Genomic DNA, 21,572 nt, shown 5'->3' with positions numbered 1-21,572 from the left:
TAATAGAGTAGCTAATAATTATTATATGTAAGAATTAAAGTCATAATTTTGGTGGGAATTAGGGCATGATTAAGAATAATTAATTAGCAATAAATCAAGTTTATTAAGCTAAAATGATTGGGATAAGCATGAAAACATCAATAAAATTAAAATTAAAATTAAAATTAAAATTAAAATTAAAATCGTGGGTTAGGGTTTTGAAAAGGTCTTACATTGAGGGGTTCATTTTTGGTTTTTGTTCCCTACCATCATCAACCATTCACATGCCTATTAATTTCCCACTTGTACTCTCTCTCTCGACTAATTTTAAGAAAGAACAAATTATAATATGCTCGGGTTTAGGATTTAGGGTTTAGGTCGAGGACCTTGTTTGGAAGGATTGGCCAAACGAGACAAGGTCGAACACCCAAGGGGGCGGCCAAATAGGCTTAAGCAAATTCATAGACCGACCTGTTTAAAGTTGGATTAGAGTTAGCCTTGAAAATTCTTGAACCTTTGATCGGGATATCGCATCTTGAATTTATATGGGTCGATTACTATCTTCATCCTCTTCTCGAACTTTGTACTCAAGTATTTACGTGTAATTTTGAAAAAAAAAATATTGTAGAAATAAAAATGATGGTGACGTGGCCACATGGGTTTCAATGAATATAAAGGGACAATTATATGAAACCAAAATCTTTATCACAATTAATTAATGCACTAATTAAAATTTAAATCATGGACCAACCCTTTACTCACTCCTTAGTCACATCGGTCAACTTGTTTAATATAATAATTAAATCAAATTATTTATATATTTTTAAATTAATTTATTGTAATCCATTATTTAAAATTGAAGAATAATTTATCCTCTGATTCTGGTGGAATCGGTTACAGGTGATTGCTCCTCTCGACGTAGACCAAGGAACAACCATTCCCCTTTATTTAAAGCTTATTCTTCTCCCATGCAAATCCACATTCAACCATGAACAATTACAACAAGCTTCACTCCTCCGGCTCCGGCGACACGCCGGCCACCTTCCAAGTTTCTCATACTCCCAATCCACCGTCCTCCTCCGCCTCACGCCGCCGCACCCGAATTCTCTTCGTCTCCCTTATCTCGATCCTTCTCATCACCGCGTCCGCCGTCTCGGCCGCCGTCCTGATCCATACCAACACCTCCCATTTCCCCCACAACAAACCAACCCAAGCCATCTCCCACGCCTGCAGCCACACTCTCTACCCTTCTCTCTGCCGCTCTTCTCTCCTCTCCTTCCCCGGCTCTCTCTCCGCCGACGTCCACCACCTCGTTCATATCTCTCTCAACCTAACTCTCCAACATCTCACTAAAGCCCTCTATGCCTCTTCTCAAATCCCCGTTTTTCAAATCTCCAATAACCCTTTAGCGCACTCTGCTTACCAAGATTGTATTGAGCTTCTAAACGACGCCGTTGATGCCTTCTCTCTTTCTCTCTTCTCCACCTCAGCTTCTAACCATGACATCATGACGTGGCTTAGTGCTGCGTTGACTTATCATGACACGTGTAGTGATGGATTTGCGGATGTGGATGACCCGGTCAAGGATCAAATGGCGGCGAGGCTGAGTGATTTGTCGGAGATGATTAGTAATTCTTTGGCTATTTTTTCTGGGTATGGTCAGGGGTTGCCGGTGCAGAACAGGCGGCGGTTGATGGAGAGTGATAGCGAGTGGGCGGCGGAAAATGGTGTCGCGGTGGCGGAGGGGGAGTTTCCCGGGTGGGTTAGTGGGAAAGATAGGCGGCTTTTGGCTGCTCCCATTTCCGCCATTCAGGCGGATATTGTTGTTGCAAAGGATGGGAGTGGGAAGTTCACGACGGTGGCGGAGGCCATTGAGGCGGCGCCGTCGTCTAGTGGTCGACGAATCGTGATCTACATAAAGGCTGGAAAGTAAGATCAAATTTAAAAAAAATTCAAAATTTATTTTAATGGAAATAATTTCTATTTTTATTAAAACATTCTAATAATTAATTATATTTTTTAAACAAATCAAAATACTTTTTTATAAATTGTAGCTATTTTTATTTTAAAAAAATAAAAATTTTGGGAATATTTTATTAAAATGACATTAAAAAAATTAATTTAAAAAAAATAGAAAACTATGGGGCCCTAAAGTTGGTGGAATTATTTTTGACTTCAATCTCATAATCATTCAATGTTATTATTTATCATTTTATAACCTATAGTTTTCATAATAATAATAATAATAAATTTTGATCGATAAATAATAGAATTACAGAAAAGAAAAAAAAAAAGGTAAGTCAGTGGATTGATAATAACTGAAACTGAACAATATTTTACTGCATGGAAAATGTAATAATCTTTCTGCACACTACAATTAAATAGTTAAAAGTCGGGACTAAAGGGTATTAATGTAATTTTGTAGGTACGAAGAAGAGAATTTGAAGGTGGGAAGGAAGAAGACAAACTTGATGTTTGTGGGAGATGGGAAGGGTATAACCGTCATTTCAGGTGGCAAAAGCGTTTTTGACAAAGTTACCACTTTTCGCACCGCCACCTTTGGTATATACTCTCCATCTCTTTTTTCAATTTTATTCCAAAACTTTTTTCTTTTTTTTTTTTAATTCTTTTTAATTAAGTTTAAATAAATAAATAAATGAAAGAAAATAAAATTAGTGATGACGTGTCGTCAGTGCATTAGTGTGTTAATATAAATATATTAATTAAATGTTTTATTAGGATAAGCATTGAGTGAGTAAGCGTTAGAATAATATTTAAAGATAATGATAAATTAAATTAATTTTTGAAGCATTTATTAGGCTACAAAATAATTAATTGATTTATCCACGTAATCATACGAGAAATTGTAAATTCCAGCTGTGTTTGCCAACTGGCAGGTAGCCTCCTTTCTTCTTTGCATTAAGTGGGCCCATTCATATTTATATGCTAATTGGTGCATTTAATTAGTAAAGTCAAAGTTTATACTATGTAATTTAATTTCATATAACCTAATGTTATAAATATTTTATATACGATAAATAAATTATTATTTATATTATTTTGCAGCCAGTTCTGGAACAGGAATAATTTTACGAGATATGACTTTCGAGAACACAGCGGGGCCAAGCAAACACCAAGCAGTGGCACTTCGTGTCAGTGCAGACCATGCGGTGGTGTATCGTTGCAACATAATTGGTTACCAAGACACTCTGTACGTGCACTCGAATCGACAATTTTTTCGAGAGTGTGACATATATGGTACAGTGGACTTCATCTTTGGAAATGCGGTGGTGGTGTTCCAAAGTTGCAATATCTATGCTCGGAAACCTATGCCCCAACAAAAGAACACTATCACTGCTCAAAACCGAAAGGATCCGAATCAGAATACTGGAATCTCCATCCATGCTTGCAAGATCCTTGCCACCACTGATCTTGAAGCCTCCAAAGGTTCTTTTCCGACTTTCCTTGGTCGCCCTTGGAAATTATACTCTAGAGTTGTTTACATGGTATCTTCAATGGGGGATCACATTCATCCACGTGGTTGGCTCGAGTGGCAAGGCTCTTTCGCTCTCGACACTCTTTACTACGGCGAGTATATGAATTCTGGGCCTGGTGCTGCCACAGGGCAGCGAGTCAACTGGCCAGGTTATCGGGTCATTACTTCTACGATTGAAGCCACCAAATTTACTGTCGGGCAGTTTATCTATGGCTCTTCGTGGTTGCCTTCCACTGGAGTGTCGTTTTCTGCTGGATTATCTGCTAACTAAAATTGCAATACTATTTTTGTAGTATTAATTTTCGATACGTGTACAGTCTCGTTCCTTTGATTAATGCTCTTGGGGAAAATGAAGAAAAGAGAAGAAAATAATGTGTGCCACATCCCAATTATGAGAGTTTATGTATTGTTATAATTGTGATTGTATTTGTTGTATCATCGTTATATATTTTTTTCAAAATAAATTTGTTTTCTTGTTTTATTTTTAATATTTGTAGTTCTTGCATTCAAAATATTAATAAAACTAATGATTTTTTAAATAAAATATTTTAATTCTTAGCCAAATACTAAAATTGCTCAATTATTCTTCAACCGAGACCTGAACTTTATAATTTCTGGGATTATTCTATTTTCATCAATATCCATCTGGATCCTTAACTTTTATTACGTTCGAGTCAATTTCTATACTTTCAAAATATCTAAGTATGTGTACTAGTATGCAAATGTGATCGTATATTGAAATCGGGAAGGTAAGAACAAAACCGGGAAGGTGAAGCGCTAGCCGAGGCAGGGGGACGGGATGGGACGGGGCAAGAAACGGCTCCAAGGACTAAAATACAATTTACCAATCATTCATAACAAGCAAGTCACATGAACTAAGTAAGTGGAGCCTTTTATTTCTAAAGGGTTTAAAGTCAGAATATTTCACATGGGATTAAACACACCATTCATTTCAGAGCCACTACTAAATAACAACAAAGACTAGATTACCTTACAAGTTCCTCTGAATGAATTCCCAGATTCTTTCTTCCATGTAGATCCGATCTCGGTGCTGTCGAGGCATGTGTCGTTCGTCGGGGAATATCAGTAGTTCATACGTCTTTCCAGCCGATATCAGTGCATTCACAAGCCTTGCAGTATGCCTGAAGTGTACGTTCTCATCGATCATCCCATGCACGATTAACAGCCTTCCAGTCATCTTATTTACATGATGTATCACCGAGCTTTTCTCGTAAACTTCGGGATCTCGAGATGGTAATCCCATGTACTTCTCTGTGTAAAACGTGTCATACCCATCCCAAGCTGTAACGGGGGCACCAGATATAGCACATCCGTATATATCTGGAAACCGGGCCAAGCTCATTGCAGATAGAAAGCCACCATAGCTCCATCCATATAAACCAATCTCTCCAGCTCTTGCTAAACCCTGCCTGATCAGCCATTTTGCTCCAACCAATTGATCGTCTGCATCGACATGGCCGATATTGTATTTTAGAGACGCTTCAAACTTTAGTCCACGTCGAGCGGTTCCTCTGTTGTCTAACTGCAATCAACAAACCATTCAAAAAGAATAAAAACTAATGATCCAACACAACCATGGACAGATAAACTCAAGCAAGGAAGGAAGCTACAAGCCAAAAGAAATGCATTATGTACAAACCTTCCACACTAAGATCCCCCGGCTACGCAGATACTGAGCTCTCATGTCGACCGTATTTACCCATGAATCACAAACTAGCTGTACGCTCGGACCACCGTACACAATGATCATAGTTTTGTATGGCGGTGGCCCGAATATTGCCTCGTTCGGTTTATATAAAGCTCCATAGAGCAATGTCCCATCACTGGTCTGTAACTCAACGATTTCTGGAGCCTCAAGATGAAGCCTTTGAATCCTTGGAATTGCAAGTGTTTGCTCATAAATTGGCAAAATGACAGTTCCATCATTCAAGGAGCAGAGCAACACCCTTGGGGGAGAATTAAGAGAATCGTGAATGTCTATAAACCTCGTCATGCGATGATCGAGTACAACGACATGTTTCCCCTTGCCCTGAGTCAATCTTGTTGGTGGCTCCAATGGTGTATTCCCGGTAGTGGTTAGTTTGGTACAGTAAAGATGAGATTCAAGAGGCCCGTCAACAGTTCCAGTAAAATAAACTAGCCCGGTCGCCTCGTTGACACCGGCAATTTGTTCAACCATCCAGTTGCCTTCGGTAATCGGCCCCAAGCACGTCCCATGGCCATCGTGCAAATAAAGATGTCTAAATCCCGTTTTTTCACTTGCCCATATAAATCCTCCAGAATATTTGCTCATACTTTTGTCTAGTGGTGTGAAACAATCATGCAAGTTAACCCATGAATCTTGTTCTTCTACCAGCAAAACCTTTCTCTGGCCTGTCTTGATATCAAACCTGAGAATTTTCAGCTTGGTATGTAACCTATTTAGAATCTGAGCGATAAGAATATTTTCGTGCATCCAACAGACTCGGGCCAGATATTCCTCTTCCTCGGTTTCTCCACAAAGAAGATCCATCCAAGTAATCGGACCTCCATAAACAGAGACAACGCCGAGACGAACAATGGCATTGGAAGTTCCTGCAAATGAATAAGCATGATCTTCTTGTGCATCCGAACCAATCGAACTTTTACCTTGATGCGTGATTCTAAAGGGAGGAATCTTTGAAGTATCAACTTGTGTAAATGCAATATATTTGCTATCGAGCGACCACCAGTACCCATTTTTTCGATCCATTTCCTCCTGAAAAAACAAAACTTTCCAGCTATAATCCAAAAAAAAACGAAGCCACACGTCGTTGAAGATCACTAATTATTTCTACTCTCTTCCATTAGAAAAAGTTTCATTTCCTCCGGCTGCCAAACAAGCAAGAATAATTCTTTTCAAGATTCAGTGTGAAAAGCAGATGGTGGTATCCTCACCTCAGCTATATATTCTGCAATTCCATGCTGCAGTTTGGAAAAAAAAGTGTCAGATTCTAGGGGAGAAATAAAGAGACGAAATATTAAAAATATATGTCATACTTAATACACTGTCATGAACTTCTTCAACCAAGACGCCAACCGAAAACCTAACCAAATTGCTCTTCCTCATAAGAAGAACCCAAAAAATGGTTGAAGGAAAGTTTAGAAATGCTAATTACTAAACTGTAAATACTATAAACGGGTAAGCAAGCACAAATGATGTAACAGCTCAAGCCCACCGCAAGCAGATGTTATCCTCTTTGGGCCTTTCCTTGAGGTTTTTAAAACGTGTATGGTAAGGAGAGGTTTCCACACCCTTAAAAGAAATGCTTCATTCCCCTCAACAACCGATGTGGGATCTCACAATATACCCCCCTTGGGGTCCCAGCGTCCTTGCTGGCACATCGTTCGGTGTCTGCCTCTGATATTATTTGTAACAGCCCAAGCCCACCACTAGCTGATATTGTCCTATTTGGGCTTTCCCTCAAGGTTTTTTAAAACGCGTATGCTAGGGAGAGGTTTCCACACCCTTAAAAGGAATGTTTATCCAACCGATGTGGGATCTCGCAGATGAAGAGTGAAAGGACAACCAAGCTCTAGGATTCTACTTCCTAAAGTCCAACTCACTCCATTTCCTACAACATGTCACGAGCTGAAAGTAGAACGATGAAAAAATTAGCTTCAACAGAAAACTAGAGTTTACAAACAATGGCTATAGATTTACCGAAATGTTTCTGCTAGCACCAACAGTCAACTGTCTCACTTCAAAGCATGTTAGATTCATGACATGAAGCTCCCCATCTTTAACGAATGCAACCATGGACCCATCTGGTGAGAGATGTGGATCCATGATTGGTGAAGAGGGTTTACTGGAAAGCTTAAGCTCTGGCGTCGAGCCAAGAAAATCCTGAATATAAATCTGCATAGAAGGAGAATGTCAAGTATATCGATATTGTATGATAATAAGTTGTAGTGCCTGTACTTCATAAAGAAGAAATCGTTTACGATTATCATTATTATTTCAATTGGATGCAAAATCAATGCATAAATGGTTTGCTTCAACGACCAGAAACTAAGTTTCTTAATTTCAAATAGTATTTTGACAAAAACGATTGATCGTACGACAACTTCAAAGAGATGAAAGTGCTAACCCCAGCAGGCAGAGGCACCATAATTGCTTTCTTTTTGGGGCTCGTTTTCACCCATTCATACCGGGTTACTCCCAAACCACGTTCCCTCAATCTTTCTCTCCTCAATTTCTCTTCGGGTGAAATGTTACACTCATCCAGCCCACCATCAGGAGGACTGAAAATCAACTCCTGTTTGCAAGTTTTGATATCAAAAGCAAAAACCTTCTTATTTAAGGTAGAATCAGGACTAAACAAGTAAGTGATAAAACTGTCATCTGGACTGAAAGTAATCAAAGTGGGGGCAACATATCCTGGCAATGGATATTGTACAATCTCTTCAACTGGGAAAAGAAAGGAGTCATCTAAACTCTGAGCAACACTCGAGTGAGTGACGGTCATGTTGTACGGAGGTGGCCTTGAACGCTTCAAATTCTTTGGCTCAGTGTCCTCATCAACCGATTGCATTACACCGAACATACTGGATTACAACCAAACAGAACATTACCAGAAGAAAGAAGAAACAAATAATCTAATAAATGGCAGATGAACAAGTAAATATGGTTTGCTTTTAATATTATTATTCATATGATATGAAATCATCCATACATCCATCAGAAGAATGAGAGAAGCAAATAGGGGAGGGAAAGCGATCGAAAGAACAACTGATTGAGATTGATACAGGGAAGCAAGATAAGGATGCACAGAATTTTCAGATCAAGAAACCTTGGAAAGTAATATCAAATATAAGGGCTCTAAATGAGCTTAAAACACATTTTACTCAAAAATCTGATACAGGACTATTCAATCATTAAAACTACAATTTCATAGATTATCGTAAAATTGTTAGTCGCCATAGATACGAGACCATTCAACGTTTTGAATTAAGATTTCATAGAGCTAAAAACTCGCGCTTATCATAGAATTGCTCGAAGGAATCATGTAATGTTCAAAGGTCACATGATAGTGAAAACCTACAAGCCAATCTCAAGATAAGATAGATACCTTAGAAAAATTCAGTTTCAGATAGAACATGCTCCTCCACAACCTATACAAATGAAACGGATTAAAGATTTGTAGTTCCAGAATTTTCACAGAAAAGAAAACGAAAAAACAAAATCAAGAACTGTTCTTAACAAATCATTACATTTTAAGATGCTCCCCAAGAATCAAAAGGGATCATCCACAGGATCCAATCGCATGTAATGAAACTTCACCCAACACTTTTTTCAGTAGAACAAAATCCACAAGGAATAAGAATCCTAGGAACGAATGATAAAATCATAAACTCAACATCAAAAGTAGAAGCACTTTTTCGTCAACGCCTCGATTCGAACAAATCGATCAGACCTGAAAAGCAGACGAAAACGATCAATCTCAAAAGCGATAAGAATTCAGATTCCAGAACTAGATTCTTCGAAACAGTAATTTCCTGAAAAAGAAGAGATCGGAAACGTAGATATTTTGGGTTAAACATTTGACCATCCAAATTCAAAACCTAGAATTCGAGGACCAACACGAAACACATGATTCCAAACAGTGTAAAGTTTCAAAGATTTATCAAACACAAAGCATAAACATACACAAGAACTTATAATCGCATGCGTTAAAGTGAAAACGAACCACTTGACCTCGACAAAAGGGATTGAACAAGACTTCATTCGAGTGAAAGGAAGTAATGGTAAAGCGAGTTTTGACGTTCTGGTTCGAAGAACAAAAAGAATTAAGCATCATCATAATCCATGGCGATTAGAAAATGAAACGCAGAATTGAAATTCCACATGGAGAAGATGGAGATTGAAGTGATGAATCCACTCACCTCTGTGTTTCTGTCTCGTTCTCTGTGCCCATCATCTCTTAATCCATCATAATCTCGAGATATAAAGAAAGGAAAAATTCCCCTTTCTCTGTTTGTCTCTTTCCTTAATCTCTAATGTAAACAAAAACATAATACAAAAGAGAACTTCCCCCACAAGTTTTTGCTTCAATGAGTAAACAGCACAACGAAAAGGGAGAGAACAAGAACACCTCCAAACACTTAGTGTTGTCTATTCGCTTTTAGCTTACAACATTATTTTTCTAACTGATATTGTCTGCAAAGTACAAATTTCACACAACTGACTTCTTTTTCTGGGTTATAACAAGTGTCATAGATCGCTCTTTCACTATCGTAATAGTGCAATTGTGACAGGTGGTATATATATATATATATATATATATATATATATATATATATATATATATATAATTTTTATCTCTAATTTTTGTGATTTTTTAATTAGTATTTTCAATAAATTTTAAAATTATTATTCTCAATTAATTTGAAATATTTTGATAGGGTATACATAGATTAAGTTGGATTATCGGTTTGTTCATTTTTTAAATTATTTTAAAAAAATTATACTTATTCACAGTATATATTACATTAATAACTAAAATTTCATAAAACATAAATATCAAACGTTTATAAGTCACACTGTATCAGTAACACATTGTGTTATAAATATCAAATATTCTTGATTTTTTATAATAATTTTAGAAGTAAGATAGGGTTGTGAATCTTTTTTTTAGGGTTGGTCCGATTGGCTCGACCAATAAAGTTCTCGCACACAAAACTATTTTTTTCGATTTTTCAAGAATTCAATTCAATCTATACTGAAAAAAAAACACAAAAATAACCTGAATTATTCGGATAATTAGGTACGAAAAAATTCACACACTTCATGAGCTATAAAATCATATATATTAAAGAAGAGTTTTCACCCATCCACCATTTTTAGTAGGCTTCTATTTTTTTTTTTTAAATAATTTTCCTTTATATAAAAAAATTGGATTCATATTTAAAAGTCAAAAAGATTTTGGCACGTGTTTCAATGATACACGTAAGGCCTAAAGCCCCATTACATTATCTTTCCATTTTCTTTAAAGCCCAATTAGAGATTTTCCCCCTTCAAATTAATATATATATATATATATATATATATGTTTGTAAAAAGATAATGTGACAAAGTGACATGAATTATATAATATATGATCAACCTTACTTTAATGACATGTCATAAAATGTGACAAGAGAGACAAAGGATCTCAAAAATACAAAAAATCTTACAAAGTCCAACAAGGCTACACCACGTGGATTAAAATTTGTCCACGTCCTTTAGACTTGACAGTGACCCTCGCTTTGATTTTGTAAGGAGATAGCTATTTATTAAATATGATTTTAATATATGATTTTGGATCAAAACACTCAATTCTTTAATGTTTATGTTCATGTGAACAAAAATTTGTAGGGAGAAAAAAAAAAACTTGTTTTTCTATAACAATCCCAACATTTTCGTGAGTTCTACGACAAAAATGATAGGAGAACACAAATATTTAAACTTTTAACACTTGACGATCCTAATAGAGGCTTTTCTTAAACTATGACAAAGTTGACCAATACTAACCGTCATTGTCTCTTCAGTTAAAGAGTCCGACGACAAAGACCCATTTGACTTCTTATTCGGGAGAATATGACTTGACCATTTAAACTATGTTACGCTAACACTTAACGATCATCCAGTGCAAGAGAACGGTTGTCTCTTCAGCTAAACAACATTAGTTTCAATAAATCTGGACAGTGAGCACTAAAAAAAATGCCTAATCTAGTGAGGAACTACAGATGTCACAGCCTCCTATTCCATTTCCTTGAAATTCTTCAGCTAAACCATAAGATAAGATATTTACCTCAAAAATGAAATAGGAAGCTTGTGCATTTTCTCAGGTTAAAATATTGCAGCTGACAGCTCCTTCTCCAAGTTGTTCTGTGGAAAACTTGGTGTTTTCTACAGCAAATTTCATCGTGGTGTCAACCTCTCCGGCTTGACTGAGAGTTGTTGCTGTCATTCCACAATTAAAATAACATTCAGAATTACATTCAGAAACTAAGTTTGGACTATATTTATAAATATTTTCAAAATCTAAACAATTATGAATTCAAATGTTTACAGAAAACAAGCAAACTTTTCAAAGAAAAAACTAAATGGTTCTCAAACAAGATTATAATTTAACCTATATTATCATAGGCTATAACCAGATTCTTGTGCAGGGTATTTTGCCTTATTCTCAGATTTATTGAGTTCGTTGAGCAGGCACACTAATTTAACAGGCCCCTAGCGACATACACGAGTTTAACAACATGCTGACGTTTTCAATATTCTAGCAGTCAACAACCATGTTCTTTCGCAGATGTCGATTTTTAACAAACTGTAACTTTGTTCAGTTTGTCGGGTCAATTTAACAGGCTCCTAGTGCATTCCGAGCAGTTGTATTTGAGTTAAAAGGAGTGGCATTATAAGCATCAAAGTCAATCTTTGAAAGGTCCGGTCATAAGATTGAATTTCCAGTGCAAAAGAATCACAAACATTCATTAATAGAAATTTTGAAGGCCATAAATGATTAAACCAACGAAAGTAAATTGTGAATTGGCAGAGCAGAGAGTTACAAGCATTCCCCCAATTCTAAGACCTCGTCGTTGCAAATCAAGAAGTTACCAACTTGGCTGCAAATTAGACAACGTCAAGGCTAGAATGAAGAAGTGGAACTTCCCTATTTCCAAATCAGACCTCTTTAGATGTGATAAGATAAGGAATCAACTACAAGGGGAATAAGATTTGGATTACCTTGTTGATCGAATATCTCAAGGCAAGAACACTTGAGTTCATATCAAAATGTCAAGGCTGGTAGGCTCACATTCGCTCAAATCATACCTCATTAAGCATCCCCCCCTAACAATCGTCTCTTCAAAATTTCAGTTAATATGGACAAAAAGAAAAGTTATGGAGGGATTTCATTTGGAGGGAAGCTAGAGATGATATAAGGCTGTCACTTGCAAGTTGAAGATATTCATGAAGAGCTAGCAATTTCGAGGAAGATTATTAGAAGTATAATATGGATTCACAAGTTCGGAATCACAGAAGTTCTTTAAGTCAACAAAGGTGGCTGCTCTTAGCCAGATATAATTTGCAACCGAGAGCTCCTTTGTAAGACCTATCGCTTAAAGACTTGAAAATGGACAACAAATCAGATAATCGGAAGACAGCTCCCTTTTCCACTAATTCCTGATATTTATTCAACCTCTAACAGTAAGGGGGAGTTGATCATTTGAGATTTAAAACTGAAATTTAAGACTCATAAGAGACATTTTTGATATGGAGGTGCAAACTGGACTCGCTGCTATAAGAATAGGGCCAGCTGAGAAGATTAAATTATTCACATTGTTATTTACACGCAAGAGCTTCAATACGCAAGATAAGAACAGAGAATAGGATCCCAAAAAGAAATCCTTATTTATGCAAAAGGATGAACCATTTATTGTAATTTTTTTTTTTGTAGGAAACAGAGATTATATTCAGTATTCGTTAAATTTTAGAACTTACCTGAGCCGCGTATGATGAACTTTCAGCAAGGAACTTTAGAAACTCTGCCTTTTTCCTATCGAAATTGAGCTTAGAATTGTTCAGTAATGCTTGTTCTCTCTTTATATCTTCAATCATCTTTTCCTTTTTCCACTTGAGCTCTTTCATCTGCCTCTCAGATTCAATGTAGCTTTCAGGCAGGCTTGATTTCATTGAGGCCTTCGGAAATCTCAACTGAACATCTTCCCTGATACCAAACATGAAAAAACTGAGATTAACACTGAATAAAATCCAACTTTCAATTGAACAACAAAAATAAGCCCACAAGCCATAGCAAAAATTCATTTTTCTTTCTGAAAATGAAAAGCCAATCCTAGCACTATTGCATAGTTTTGCATCAAGGATTTTCAGGAAATGATAGATGACAGTGCTTAGTAGCTTTCACCGACAGCATAAAAAGCCAAAGAATTATCGCTCGGAATCTAAACATTTGAGTAGCACAAAAATATTAAGATGTTTCGGATGGGAGTGAGTCCATGGACCAACCAATATATATCCAATTAGATTAATTGGCAAAAAGCAATTGACAAATAAAAAGAGAGATTAAACTCTAAAGCAAGGTCTACTAAATGATTCAGACAAACTTGAATTATAATTTTGAAAGAGAGCTTCATACTGATTGCCCAAGCAAAAAAGACCATTAGCCTTGATTATTCCTCCATCTAAAGAAAGTGCACCATCACTTATGCAAGGGAGAGCTTGTAGCATGTCAGCTCTTGTTTTATATACTTGAAGACGAGAAAAGAGAGAATAGAACAGGGTCTCCCTGAGACCATATCCATTGGCTGCAAAACAAAAGTGTGTGCTATCAATATTGATCATGTTAACAGCAAAGCCAACAAAGCCAGGTGGACACTCCCCGTTAGGTAATCTTGGCTTTAGAAGATCAAGCCTCCTTTGTGGATCATTAGGAATAAAATCACCAGCATACGGTCTGCAAAATAAAGAACTTTTAGCACTCTCGTAGATTAAATCATACATAAACAAAATCTCTGAAGAATGTTTACAAACTTAAAACTCCATAATTTCAAACAGAGACAGCATATAAGAATAATGCCTCAAATGTTCAAGACAAATTACGAGAAACCGGCCATCCAAGTTCCTCCCAATTGAAGCACCAAGACCATGAAGGCCAGAACTTTTGTTTATGCAACCTTCCTTGTCGTATGTTTCTAACATCTTAACTCCATCATACGTTCTACAGACAATTGCCAGCATAGTTTCCATTCCCAGGTACTCCGAGAGCAGTCTGCAATTGAATTTTTTTTTACAAAAATCACGTAAGTGCAAAACTATTTATATTGTTTGTTTGATTTTGTAATATAATCGACTCTAATAAGAACAAGAAATTCATAGCAGGAAGAACGGAAGGCACATCAAAATAAATATAGTTAGAAGAGAGGCCAGACATCACAGATCATGCTAAAAGCACACCCATCTTCCACATCCACCTTTAATTGTTTAAGCTACTCTTCAAAAAATTTGACAACCAGAAACAAATAAGAAACTATCTTGATCCATTTTGGCCCGCCAAAAGTTGTTTTACCGTATCTGAACTGTAACGGTTCAAGCCCACCACTAGCAACATAAACTTGTGGGTTTGTATCATTTCCTTTTGGATAGTTAAGCTCAATACAATGTACCAAATGAGATGTAATACAAACTCAACACCTCCCAAAAAAATCACATTCCCAAATAGATTAGAAGACAGACAGACCTGCCAAAGTTATCATCATCAACTTTTCCAAGTCGAGCAACAATTCCCAATACATCCTTGGTCAACGTAATGTTGTAAGCCTGAATACCATGATGTGTGTTCAATCTACATATAATGCCAGCAGCAGACTTTTCCTGCCGCATAATCTGTTCCATCGTTTCCTCTTCGCTTTGAGGATGGGAATGAACCTCGTTTTCAGCCACAGGTGTGCCAGAAGAATGATACTTGCCTAGAATAACTAAATGAAATTCTAAGTGGATATACAAAACAAAAGAAAAGGGAATACCAATAAGTTCTAACACACAAATAGTAAACAAAATACTTTGCAAATCGAGGATCGATTCATCTAATTTGTTTTTCTGAGTCTTGAGAAATTTAATGTTATCCTCGTGCTGTTTTATTTTCATGCCAAACGTCTGTAAATCCTCTTCAAGTTTCTGCAGGAATCAAGAAAATGATGCACGAGACTCTTAATTCGCTAGCTAAAAGTATAAACAAACAAACCATTGTCAACCAAGAGACTAAAACATGAGATCCTACACAAGCATTATTTATCCATACAACAGCAATCCAAAAACAAATTTGTGTTAAAAAAAAAAAAAAAAAAAAAAAAAAAAAAAAAAAGAAAGCAAGAGATTGAAGGAGAAAAAGAAGGCCATATGAGAATGAGGACACCTTGGAGAAGTTGAAGATGTATTCCGAATGCGTGAATCCCCCATTTTGCATATCACCGCTCATTACTAAAGACTTGTCGCTCTGATCGACTTGCATATACTGTGAAGAATCTTGAGCGGGCGATGTCGGAATCCGAATAGCCAGCTGCAAGAAAGAGTAGAATTAGAAGCCAACGCAGTCGAGAAATTCAACGAACAGAAACTCTCCAGCTACAATTTCTTCAACAGAGATACAATAGGGAAAGAGAGATGCCTGCATATTGTTTTGTTGAAACATGGCCGGCTGCTGAAGTGAGTAGAGGATTGAGAAATTGAGGTTAGATATGAATGCAGAATGCAAGAAATTGGCGTCAAGCCGCTGGGGATTTCAGTGAAGCGAGTCTTTCTCGGTGTTCTTCCTCCACCTCCTCGCTTCGCTCTGTGGAGGTCTGGTTCTTCACCAGTCCGGTCAAACGCCCAATCCGATTTTGTGCTTCCTCAATTTCGTTCTTTTGTTTTGTTTTTTTTAGTCATCCCTTTGTCGTAATGATCCAAATATCTTTTTCTTTTAAAATAAATTATAAAAATTGATGTTTTTATATATATACATACATATCATACAATTATGGAGAGTTGTGTTCATCTAACGTGATATCAGAGTCATGCTAATAGAATTCTCAAATATCGAACAAAAGTATTGTAAGCCTCGAATATTTTGGGCAAGCAAAGAGAGTCATTGATATGAACCGAGAGACATCAATCATACAATATACTTCAATGAAAATGTGAAGAAAAAGTTGTCAAAATTATTTTCAATTCATGCCGCATCGAAGAAGAATGAAGTTTGATGGGTTACACTTAAAAAGAGTAATTTAGAATTATTGTATTTTAAGACTTTTATTTAGTTTAGGTTACATTTACATAATAGTTAATTACGGCCATAAAGGAGGAATGTTAAACTCTTGAAATGCCTTTAATAGTTGTTGTATTTGTAAGCGGATTTGAAAAATGTAGTAAAAGAAGCATTTGTGCTTTCTTTGCAATTCTATATAGTTTAGGTTGCATGCAGAATCATTCAAGCTCGATATGATCAATCTTGCTTGTGGAGTGATTCGAATCTCAAACAAGTGTTCTTGCGTTAAGATATTTGATCAATAAGAATCATTTAAGCTAGACATGATCGATCTTGTTTGGTGATTCGAATCTCAAACAAGTGTTATTGTCTTGAGATATTCGATCAACAAGGTAATCAAAATCTTACTCCCCTAGTGATTTCCACGTATTAGTCATGTTCATCTAATATATATATATATATATTATTGTTACTATTTATTTCGCTAAATTTCAAAATTTAGTAATAAAAATTAATTTTTTTTAAAAAAGTTTAAGGACAAAATATAATATTTTAAAAAAATAATTGTTCTTTCTACTTTACTCTCAAATTGGGATTGGAATATCTAGCTCGCAAAGAGTCCTGTCGTAAGTTCCAATTTGGACGTGAAGCCTTAAACATTATGGGTAATTTTGGACTAAAATGACAAACGAAAGTTACAAAGAAAATTAGATGTGAAAGATATAAGTAGAAACTCGACCCGAGCCAAAATTTAAGTTAACACGTGATGATCGAGCATGAAGTAGAGGAGAAGAGAAGAATTTGGCTCAAAGCCTAAATGATGACGACGTTGATGGTTATTTCTAAAAAAAAAAAATAAAAAACGAGACTTATATATAACTTAAAGTATTTATTATTATTATTATATTAATTATGTTTCATCACATTTCAAATTTATAGATACATAAAGAAAAATGTTTGACACAAGAAATTTAATATCGAATAATAAGTATGATCTTATCCATATGGTTAAAAAACAACCTTAATTATAAGGAAATAAGTGGATAAGATTTTGATTAAAAAGGTTATTTATTTATTTTTATAATGTAATTTAAAAGGGATTTAGGATAAGGGCACAATAAAAGTAGAAAAGACAATTTTACCCTTCTGAAATTAAAAAAATCACAAGAAAAGCCCTTCATAAAAATTCTACAATATAAATGGATTTAAATAATAATTTGATTCACAAATCTCTAATATTTATCCAATTTCAATCCTTATATATTTTTTTATAAAAAAAATTATTATATTAAATGAACAAATCAAAACATTTCAAAGTGTAATAATTATGTGATGAAAATAAATTAAAAATTTTAATTAAACAAAATTAGATTTAAATTTTGTGGATTTAGTTGCAATTAAAAGTAGTTGAGATATCTTGTTTGTTTGTTAGGTAGCTAAAGTCCAAGAGCAACCCTCACCCAAATTATCATTATTTCACTAATAAAAAAAAATATATATTTAAAAAAAAAAAAAAGACCCTATAAAGTATTTAAAACAGTTACCTATCATAATTTTTATAATTATGAAATAATATAATTATAGTGTTATAACTAAAATAAAAAAAAAAATATAAATATAAATATTTAAATCTTCGACCTCGAAGAAAGAATTAATGTCAAATGATTATCGAATGGGATCTAAATTTGCAACTTCTAAATAATCGCTTATTATTTTAATTCTATTACTTAAATATTAATGTAAATTATTGATTTATATTAACGAATTTTGATTTAATTTAATTAATTAAATAAGGATGCGTAAATAATTTTTTATTTTTTTTATCTAATATGTATAAATACTTAATCAATTGAACTATATTTAAGTTGATATTTAATTATTATATAATTAAAAAAAATAAATATATTTTTTTAATGATTAAACTAATTGATTATTTGGGACCAATGGAAGACTCAAAAAGACAGCCCAACTTCTATATATATCATATATTGGTTTGGGACCTAATTAGGTAATGTTTGTTTCCAAAGCAAATAAAAATTATGGAAAAATTAAACTTTTTTTCTTCATTATATCAACATTTTCATTTTGCTTCTACTATAAGGTGCTTTTGGTTTGTAATTGGATTTTAAAATTTTAATTATTATATATATATATATATATATATATATATATATATATATATATATATATATATATATATATATATATATATATATATATAACCTTTTGAATTACGTCCCGACATAACTAAATGACTAGATATCTATACTTCACTCAAAACTTTCATACACAATGTTTAGGATTCGTAAGACTCGATGTTCATAATTCAGTCTAGATTTTGGAATTTGGGTTCGACCCATGATGACCCTAGGATTCTCTGGTATTTCCGTATAACTACTTTACTTGTTGAATTTCTTATGATTGAGTCACTGAAAAATAATGTGCACCTTGTTAGTATAGATATGTAACCCGCCATGCCCAAAATGCATACCAAGTTTTGGAATCTGGGTTCGACCCCTGATGACCCTAGCATTCTTCGGTATCTCCTGCAGTAGGATCACGCTACATACTTGTCAGATTTCCTAGGGTTGAGTCACTAGAAAAGAAGGTACACCTTATTAGTATAGATAGTAATAATCAATTATTTAAATCATATGTAACACGTCTTGTCCATAATTCATGCCAAGTTTTGGAATCTGGGTTTAATCCCTAATGACTTGAGCATTCTTCGGTATCTTCTACAGTATGACCAGACTACCTATTTGTTGAGTTTCCTGTAGTCTCGATTTATTTATGTACGTACACCTCCTTTACTGAAACGTTTAAATATTTAAAACCCAATAATAAGAGGTTAAGTAAAAGAAAATTGAAATGATTAGAGCCAAAGAATGAAGTAGGTGGTAGAAGGGTGGATGATTTTTCAAATATAGGGTTCCTTTATGGAGAGGCAAGGCATGGGATCGAGTCAGGTGGAAGTAGAGGATGATATTAATTACTTATTTAAACCGCTCCCACTTGTGATATGATCAGGTCCTTCAATATAAATACCATTTTGCCTTGCTACCCCTCCATGATTCCTCTTATTTACTCCTTAAGTCCTCTCATTTCCCCTTATTTACACAATCAGCCTAGGTCAAGAACGATGCAATAATGGGGAAGAAAGGAGGAGGCAGCTGGTTCTTCGCCGTCCGGAAAGCTTTCAAGCCGCCGCCGCTCACCCTGCCTGAAACTAAGGTCAAAATTAAGCTTCTATGTCCATTAATGGCGACTGGATTTTGTTTTATTGAGTTAATTTATTGCAGAAATTTGAAGAAGATAATGGCTCTCCGGAGACGGCTGCAGATTACGAGAGGCAGAGCAATAATTCCACGCCATTAACGGCCGGTGATAGAAACCATGCCATCGCGGTTGCCGCTGCTACTGCTGCAGCGGCTGAGGCTGCGGTGGCGGCGGCTGAGGCGGCGGCGAAGGTTGTTCGTTTGGCTGGCTATGGTCGCCCGTACTCTAAGGAAGAAAGAGCTGCAACTGTTATTCAATCTTATTATAGGGGTCACTTGGTAAATATGTATTTAACTTTTTTTTTTCTTTTTTTCTTATATTTTAAGAGATTAGGCTCATCATCATTCATTACCAACCAATTATAATTTTTTAAATATTATCTTTTTATTAATTTAAATTAATAAAAACCTAAAATAAATTCTTTCAAAATTTTAAATAATATCTTTAAATTTTTAAAAATATATATTTTATATGAATAAAATATTAATATTTTATTACAAAAAATACCCTTCGACAAATTTTTTTAAAAATATCTTTAAAATTTTACATTTTTATTAATATTCTTAAATCTTCTAGATCTTCCGTAGTAAAAAGTTCTTACTGTTAATATGTACTCAATTCATAAATTTTTAAAATTAATTTTAATACAATTCAATTTTAATTTATGAGATATAGATAAACAATTTTCGTCTATATGACGGAAACAATTTTTAATTTTTTTTAATCGGGATACTAATGGTTAGAGTTTCCAAAACTATATTTATAATTTTTTTTTTAAAGTTTTTGGATATTATTGAAAATTTTTAAAATAATAATAGAAAATTTAAGGATTAACTTAAACGTTTTTACTAATACTTTTGTTCCATCTTTTTTGTAGGCTCGATGCGCTTTGCGTGCATTGAAGGGTCTAGTGAGACTACAAGCACTAGTTCGAGGCTACAACGTACGTAAACAAGCACAAATGACAATGCGATGCATGCAAGCATTAGTTCGAGTCCAAACTCGAGTTCGAGCCCGAAGGCTCCAACTAGCACACGACAAATTCCAAAGAAAAGTCGAAGACGTTGAAGTAGAAGAAGAAAGATGGAAACAAAAACATGAGAAACTAAAGATTCCCAACAAAAGATGTGAAATGGAAGCTCAAAGTTTGAAGAAAAATAGGAAACATGAACCGGGTCCGGTTTATGAAAGTGAAGGCCGGCGTACGACTCAATGGGGTTGGAGTTCACTGGACCGATGGATGTCGTCTCAGCCTTGCCACAATCAGGAAGACATGTCGGAGAAGACCGTTGAAATGAACTTGGACTCAGGCCCAAACTCGGCCCACGTTCCGAGCTACATGGCCCCAACTCAGTCGGCCAAGGCTAAGGCCCGGAGTTTGAGTCAAGTCAAGCCGCAGAGCCCAGTTTTGAGCCCATTAATGAGGAAAGGTTGGGTTTCCGATTCGTCGAGTTCAACAGTGAACCAGGCCCAATACGGCCCAATAAGCAAGAGTAATGGGAAAAGCACTCAATTCCATGATGGTGGGAGTACAGGCCTCGGCCCAGATAACTACGTGGACGAAGAGTGGGCCTTTCCCCTTGGAGTCCATGGTTGGAGATGATTCGGTGAAAATGGGCCTCGTACGAGGCCCATATTTGTTTGCAGAATGTTATTTATTGGCACTCAGTTGATCTGAACACAAGACTGTGCTTCTTTTGCCATTATTTCCATATTTGATTGATTGGTTTGATACAATATATATATATATATATCTTTTTTTTAAATGATTTTTTTGGTCCGGAGGTTCGAGCTAGATTAGGTTGTCGGATTGTTTTTTAATTATTTTTTAAAAATACTATTAATAACGTTAAATATTCTTAATTTTAAAAAGTATGGTTTGATTGTAACCCTATTTTCGGGTTAGTTGGGTTGACCTGACCAAAAAAATGTGAACCCCAAATGGAATCGAGTTAGTCGAGTTATTGAGTCATATGAACACTCTGGTGAACCTTATCTTGTGTTGTTGCGGTTAGATTTAGACCAAGATTAAA

At 35.2% G+C, this 21,572-nt stretch overlaps 4 protein-coding genes across 9 annotated transcripts; 2 read left to right on the top strand and 2 right to left on the bottom strand.

Annotated features, from left to right (window-relative positions):
* Positions 1-949: 949 nt before the first annotated feature.
* LOC111795017 (putative pectinesterase/pectinesterase inhibitor 61) lies at positions 950-3,963 on the top strand. Its single transcript, XM_087124371.1, has 3 exons — positions 950-1,908; positions 2,405-2,541; positions 3,046-3,963. Exons 1-3 carry the CDS (start codon positions 968-970, stop codon positions 3,744-3,746), a joined length of 1,779 nt encoding a protein of 592 aa, XP_086980497.1. The 5' UTR covers positions 950-967; the 3' UTR covers positions 3,747-3,963.
* Positions 3,964-4,346: 383 nt separating this feature from the next.
* Positions 4,347-9,574, bottom strand: LOC111794965 (uncharacterized). 3 transcript variants are annotated; one of them, XM_087123878.1, is made up of 9 exons: positions 9,401-9,574; positions 9,205-9,282; positions 8,729-8,931; positions 8,587-8,629; positions 7,606-8,062; positions 7,179-7,373; positions 6,413-6,439; positions 5,136-6,233; positions 4,347-5,018 (listed from the first exon to the last, which is right to left on the bottom strand). In XM_087123878.1, the coding sequence occupies exons 5-9, from the start codon at positions 8,059-8,061 to the stop codon at positions 4,467-4,469; spliced, it is 2,328 nt and encodes a 775-aa protein (XP_086980004.1). In that variant the 5' UTR covers position 8,062; positions 8,587-8,629; positions 8,729-8,931; positions 9,205-9,282; positions 9,401-9,574; the 3' UTR covers positions 4,347-4,466. The 3 variants fall into 3 exon arrangements, with proteins under 3 accessions (XP_086980004.1, XP_086980005.1, XP_086980003.1); XM_087123879.1 differs by having other exon boundaries at positions 9,213-9,282; XM_087123877.1 differs by lacking the exon at positions 9,205-9,282.
* Positions 9,575-10,936: 1,362 nt separating this feature from the next.
* Positions 10,937-15,943, bottom strand: LOC111795489 (protein DEFECTIVE IN MERISTEM SILENCING 3). 3 transcript variants are annotated; one of them, XM_087123880.1, is made up of 8 exons: positions 15,682-15,938; positions 15,430-15,573; positions 15,077-15,191; positions 14,755-14,992; positions 14,095-14,286; positions 13,654-13,971; positions 12,999-13,224; positions 10,937-11,459 (listed from the first exon to the last, which is right to left on the bottom strand). In XM_087123880.1, exons 1-8 carry the CDS (start codon positions 15,703-15,705, stop codon positions 11,418-11,420), a joined length of 1,299 nt encoding a protein of 432 aa, XP_086980006.1. In that variant the 5' UTR covers positions 15,706-15,938; the 3' UTR covers positions 10,937-11,417. The 3 variants fall into 3 exon arrangements, with proteins under 3 accessions (XP_086980006.1, XP_086980007.1, XP_086980008.1); XM_087123881.1 differs by having other exon boundaries at positions 14,755-14,983; positions 15,682-15,936; XM_087123882.1 differs by lacking the exon at positions 10,937-11,459 and having other exon boundaries at positions 13,622-13,971; positions 15,682-15,943.
* Positions 15,944-19,138: 3,195 nt separating this feature from the next.
* LOC111795656 (protein IQ-DOMAIN 21) lies at positions 19,139-21,271 on the top strand. 2 transcript variants are annotated; one of them, XM_087123785.1, is made up of 4 exons: positions 19,139-19,290; positions 19,388-19,494; positions 19,563-19,817; positions 20,417-21,271. In XM_087123785.1, the coding sequence occupies exons 2-4, from the start codon at positions 19,411-19,413 to the stop codon at positions 21,140-21,142; spliced, it is 1,065 nt and encodes a 354-aa protein (XP_086979911.1). In that variant the 5' UTR covers positions 19,139-19,290; positions 19,388-19,410; the 3' UTR covers positions 21,143-21,271. The 2 variants fall into 2 exon arrangements, with proteins under 2 accessions (XP_086979911.1, XP_086979910.1); XM_087123784.1 differs by lacking the exon at positions 19,139-19,290 and having other exon boundaries at positions 19,297-19,494; positions 20,417-21,270.
* Positions 21,272-21,572: the final 301 nt, after the last annotated feature.

The sequence above is a fragment of the Cucurbita pepo genome, chromosome 5, assembly GCF_057944985.1.
Source record: "Cucurbita pepo subsp. pepo isolate OVF chromosome 5, ASM5794498v1, whole genome shotgun sequence".
Classification (NCBI taxonomy): domain Eukaryota; kingdom Viridiplantae; phylum Streptophyta; class Magnoliopsida; order Cucurbitales; family Cucurbitaceae; genus Cucurbita; species Cucurbita pepo.
Note: the sequence above shows the minus strand (reverse complement) of the source record. Positions and strands in the feature narration are given on the sequence as shown.